The sequence below is a fragment of the Chinchilla lanigera genome, unplaced genomic scaffold (genome assembly GCF_000276665.1).
Source record: "Chinchilla lanigera isolate Chin_1 unplaced genomic scaffold, ChiLan1.0 scaffold00017, whole genome shotgun sequence".
Taxonomy (NCBI): Eukaryota; Metazoa; Chordata; class Mammalia; order Rodentia; family Chinchillidae; genus Chinchilla; species Chinchilla lanigera.
In genome coordinates, this window is record NW_004955418.1 from 14,326,709 (window position 1) to 14,331,385 (window position 4,677).

At 58.1% G+C, this 4,677-nt stretch overlaps 1 protein-coding gene across 1 annotated transcript; it reads right to left on the reverse strand.

Annotated features, from left to right (window-relative positions):
* Window positions 1-2,338: 2,338 nt before the first annotated feature.
* Window positions 2,339-4,677, reverse strand: LOC106148257 (cuticle collagen 2-like; the record flags this gene model as incomplete). Its single annotated transcript, XM_013513021.1, is given in 4 exon segments — window positions 2,339-2,619; window positions 3,139-3,214; window positions 4,140-4,375; window positions 4,502-4,677. Coding segments are annotated over 4 exon segments (606 nt in total), but the record flags the coding sequence as incomplete, so codon positions are not given.

The following is a 4,677-nucleotide window of genomic DNA, read 5'->3' on the forward strand; positions in this document are numbered from 1 at the left end:
GGCGGCGGCGGCGGCGGCGGCGGGGGCGCAGGAAGGTGCTGCTCTCAAGCCCATGCCCGTCCATGCAGGTCTCGCGGGCGCGCCTCGCTTCCTCTTCTTCCTCCTTCAGGCCAGCGCAGGAGACGCGCGGCCGCCACCGCCGAAGCGAGCGGCGCGCCGCGGGCGGAGCGAGGCAGCGGCAGCGGCCACGGGGCGCAGAGGCATCGCGGCGGGCGGGGAGAGGGCGGGGGAAAAGACACAAAGACCGTGAGCGGAGGCCGCGAGAGCCCGGGACGGGCGGACGCTGGCCCGGCCCGCGTGGGCTCGGCGGGCTGACGCTCAGCAGCGGAGCAGGCCGAGCCTGCAGCCGCCGGCGGCCCGGATATCTGCTAGGCGGCCTCTGGTTCGATCAATCTCTGCCCCGCACTGCCGCCCCGCCCCCTCGCGCGCCAGCCAATCCGCGACGCGCCTGCCCTCGGCCGCACCCCCTCCGGCACTCCCCATTGGCTGCGAGCGCGCTTGCGGCCCATCCCGCGCCTCCCCGCCTCCCGCCCGCACGGTAATTCGAGTTCCGCGTCCGCGGGCCGCGAGTCGTTTCGCAGAGCCTGGGCCGGGCCTCCCTCCCCCTCTCCCTTCTGCTTTCTCCTCCACCCTCTTCCGCGATTTACTGTTTCCTCGCACCAATAGAAATCGACGACTGCAACTCTCACTCTCGCCCGCCGTGCGAGGACCGGCCTTTAACCTCTCCCGGGAAGAAGGCGATCGGACTCGACTTCCTCCAAGTTTTGTTCGCAATCGCCCCTCCCCTCTGCCCTGCGCCCGGGTCAGCTCGCGGAGGGAGCGGCGCCGGTCCCGGCCTGTCCGGCGGGCGGCAGGACCCCTCGCGGCAGTCGCCGAGCCGACCCCGCAGCGAGCTGGCCCCGTCTGGGACTCGGCCCCGCGCTGGGGTCCGAGCGGCTCGGAGGGGCTGCGGGCACCTGCGGCCCGGGTGGGCAGCCCTGCTGCTGCGAGAGGCTCGGGTTCTGCTTTCTTGGACGTTTCTCTGCCTCGGGGAGGGCGAGCGGGGGTCTGAGAGTGGGCGAACTTCAACGTGTTCGGTCACAGTGTAATTAGAGTAATGAGAGTGGGGAGTTTTTATGCAGGGTAATTATGCCACGATTTCTTGTTGTTCAGTGGCATTTCCACAGATTTCCACAGTCTGTTAGGTTAATTCAGTGATAGCTCGTTCTATTCTTTTGAGAGTGGAGGGGTCCAAAGCAGGAAAAAAAAAAAAAAAAAAGTGTCTGCAAGGGAAAGGACTACCCAGTGGAGACGGGAGAAGCCGTTTGTGAGACTGATGATAGTTCGCAATTTGCTATCACGATGTGAAGTGGCATCTCCTCTTGGGAATGGCCTCAAGGCCGGGGCCACTTCATACTTTTCTGGTCTCTGCAGTGGCCCGCACCGCTGCCATTTCAAATCCACTTAGTGGATCCTATGAGCAGTCTGCAGCTCTGTCTGCTGTATTAGTCAGAACCTCCAGTTAGGAGTTTGGTATCAACCACAGACACGTGAATATTCCACGTTACAAGGTGCTAATCAATGGACCAGGATAATTGGTGTCAAACCTTAGGTCTCACCAGCTTACTCATTAGACACACTGTAAACTGCTCAAACCGCTGGGTCCCTAATGAAGGACACATACTTGTTTTCACTGTAACTTTTCATTACTTCATACAATGATGACTCACGTGGTAAACACACCTTTCTCTATCCACGATATAATCCAAGCCTTGTGTCTATCTTTAATATGCTTAATAACAGCTTCAGAGTCGCCTGGAGAAATGACTTTTCACGGCAGGGTAGGGGTGGGTGGGGGATATCTGACATTTTTAGATAGAGGGTGGCCTAAATACTGAAGCAAAAATGTACTCCTGCAATTCCTACATGTAATTCGTAAAGTTCATATAACACTAGTGCCTTTTTAAAAAGTAAACATCTATGACACTGGGCTTTTAAAAAAAGTGTTTAGGTGACAAAGACTAACAGCAAAATGTAGGGGCTTAACTTGATTTCGATTCCTATGAACAAGCACCCCACTTCATCAATCATACTTCAAAACATATAACCCCAAATTAAGGATCAATAAATTCAACTTGGCTTAGGTCTTTCTGCTGGTAACTTTTTTTTTCCGTTCAACGCCCCAACTTGTTCCTTAAATAAAGAGGCGTTATAGATTTTTTTTTTTTTTATCAACAGAGGGCGTCCTCGAGTCATTGCAAATCCTGGTGTTAAGAAACAGCCGTTCTTTAGAGGAAAAACTTCACCTCCTCTAAGGTGCTTTATTGCTCTGCTGTTGTAAAATTTGACAAGCTCACGATTTATAAGTCTAACAATTCACTTTTTTATTGCTGCTTAAGTGTTCAGCCGCTAGAGGAAAATGCTAATTTTCACAATTAAACCGCAAGGTGGTTCCTGTTTTCATGACATTAGGCCAGTTGACACACTTGCGGGTAAATTGGGACCGTTGGCAAGGTCTGGGATCAGCTCTGAAATCGAGAGTGTGCCGAATGGCCGTTCATCGTACAGCCGCTCCTCAAGCTTGCAGGCTGCAAATTAAGGAGGATTTTGGACGCTACAAATAAAAATCTGGTAGGGGACCTGGGATACAAACATAAAATTGATAACTTGTAAAGGTTTTTACATTTTAATCAGGAAAAAAATCATGGTGTGATACAACTTGTTCAACTCACAATCCACCCTGCTTCTTGGCAATTGTATTCTTTCTTCCCTCTTTGTTTTCAGGAAGGAAAGGCGAGGTCAGAACAGTACATTTAAGAGACCCAGCAAAGCACACCACCGTGGGTAGGATTAAAACACATGCCAGCAACGTTAATGGATTCTAAACAAGATGCGGTTTCATTTCCTGAACCCGTATGCGCTGTCTTAACTGTTCCCCAGTTACTATGTCTCCGTTTCCAGAAATCTAACACGAGGATCACTGCCTGCTTAACAGATCACCTAGGGCACTGCAAGGCAGGAATCAGACCCAGGCTTGCGATTGCAGCCACTGTAGAGTCAGGGCTCGCCCGCTGCTCCCCAGTCAGGTGAGCAAAGCACCGGCTGAAACAGCCCGGAGTCCGACATCCCAGCGGCCAGCAGAGAGTGATTTGTACTTACATCATTCTTAACCCTTCCGCTCCTGCAGGGGGTTCGTCGGGATCAGGGAGCCCCCGAGCTCCGGAACGCGCAGGACCTGGGTGTGAGAGAGGAGCCCCAGGGCTCGGCGTGAGAGCTGAGCCCCCGGAGGCAAAGAGCCCGGGGCGCGCGAGGGGCATCGCGGCGCGCACCCGCCCGGCCCCCGCACTCCCTCCGGGCTGCGCCGCGGCTCGCAGGGCTCCGAACGGCAGGTGCAAAAAGCATTTGGGAACCGCTTGCCAGCGCGCGGAGGTAATGCGCTTCCTGTCCATTTATCTCAGGAAACCAGCGCAGCCTTCCCTTCGAAACAAAATTAACCTTTCATTAGCCAGCCACTCATTCCCAAGAAGGCCTTAAAAGCTTTACCAGCTCTCTAATGTATTTAGGCTTTTCTTCCAGGCAAACGCAGCCGCGCCGGGAGACTAACAGCATACCCTGGGGGTTCCTCTGGGCTCCCCCGGGAGCCAACCTCCCACCACGTTTCAGCCTGCAGTCTGGGAAACTCCGGCCGACCCGGGAGCCCAGAGTGTGGCACCAGGCGACTCGACACCCCCGAACGAACTTCTCGCCTGAAGCTTCCAGGACGAGTTCCCACTAAGTGCACGGGTGCCTTTCCCACCCGAGCCTCAGCTCCGCTGTGCTAAAGGAAGCCCTCAGGGCACCGGCGAGAAAGGTCAGCGGCCAGCTGGTCCCGGGTCGTGGGCACTGACCGCCCCGGGGAGTCAAAGCGGACCGCAGCCACGATCTAGTGGGTCCGAGCACGGGGGCGCAGACGGGATCCTAGGTCCCGGAGAGACTCATTCGGGGAGGGGGCGTTTGGGGCGCCGGGGCTTTCTCACCCCAGCCCCCCGCCGCCCGAGGCTGGCAGATTTATACCACACAGGTGGATGGAGACCTAAACCAAACAGTCCCAGTCGCTGCCTGCCACTCGTCCCCCACGCTCCCCCGGCCCACCGCAAACTTCAACAAAATAAACAACTCACCACAGGCATTCCCTTGTCTGCAGCAAGACGCTTGCCAGCTGGGAAAATAAGCCGCAAGCCACGCGGCCCGGGCGCAGGAGGAAGGCAGCGCGGGGCCCGCCCCTCTCCCCCAGGTGGGGGCGCCGGGCCCGGGGGCGGGAGTTGGCCTGGCCCGGGGCCGCTCCCCAGCCCCCCGACTCCCGGCGCGAGCTCCCGGCTGGGGTTGCGTCCTCTCCGCAGCGCGATCTCTCCGCCACCTAGGGGAGAGGGCGAGGAGCCAAGTCTCTCAGTCCTCCTCCCCGCCCCCAACTTCCTCGCAGCTGCTTTCGCCCCCTCCAGCCTCCCGCCGAGCCTGAGACGCCCCGCGCCCCCTGCCCGGCAACCTGTCCTGCGCCGCCCTGCGCCCTCCCTGCGCTGCCCGGGTTGCTCCGATGCGGCTGGGAGCGGGCGTGCGGGGACGCCCAGGGTCCCACCACCAGGTCCCAGCCCGGCTCCTCTCTCCCTGCCCCACGCCGGGTCTCGGGTCTCGCACAAAGACGCCTTTCACGCGGCCAGCGCC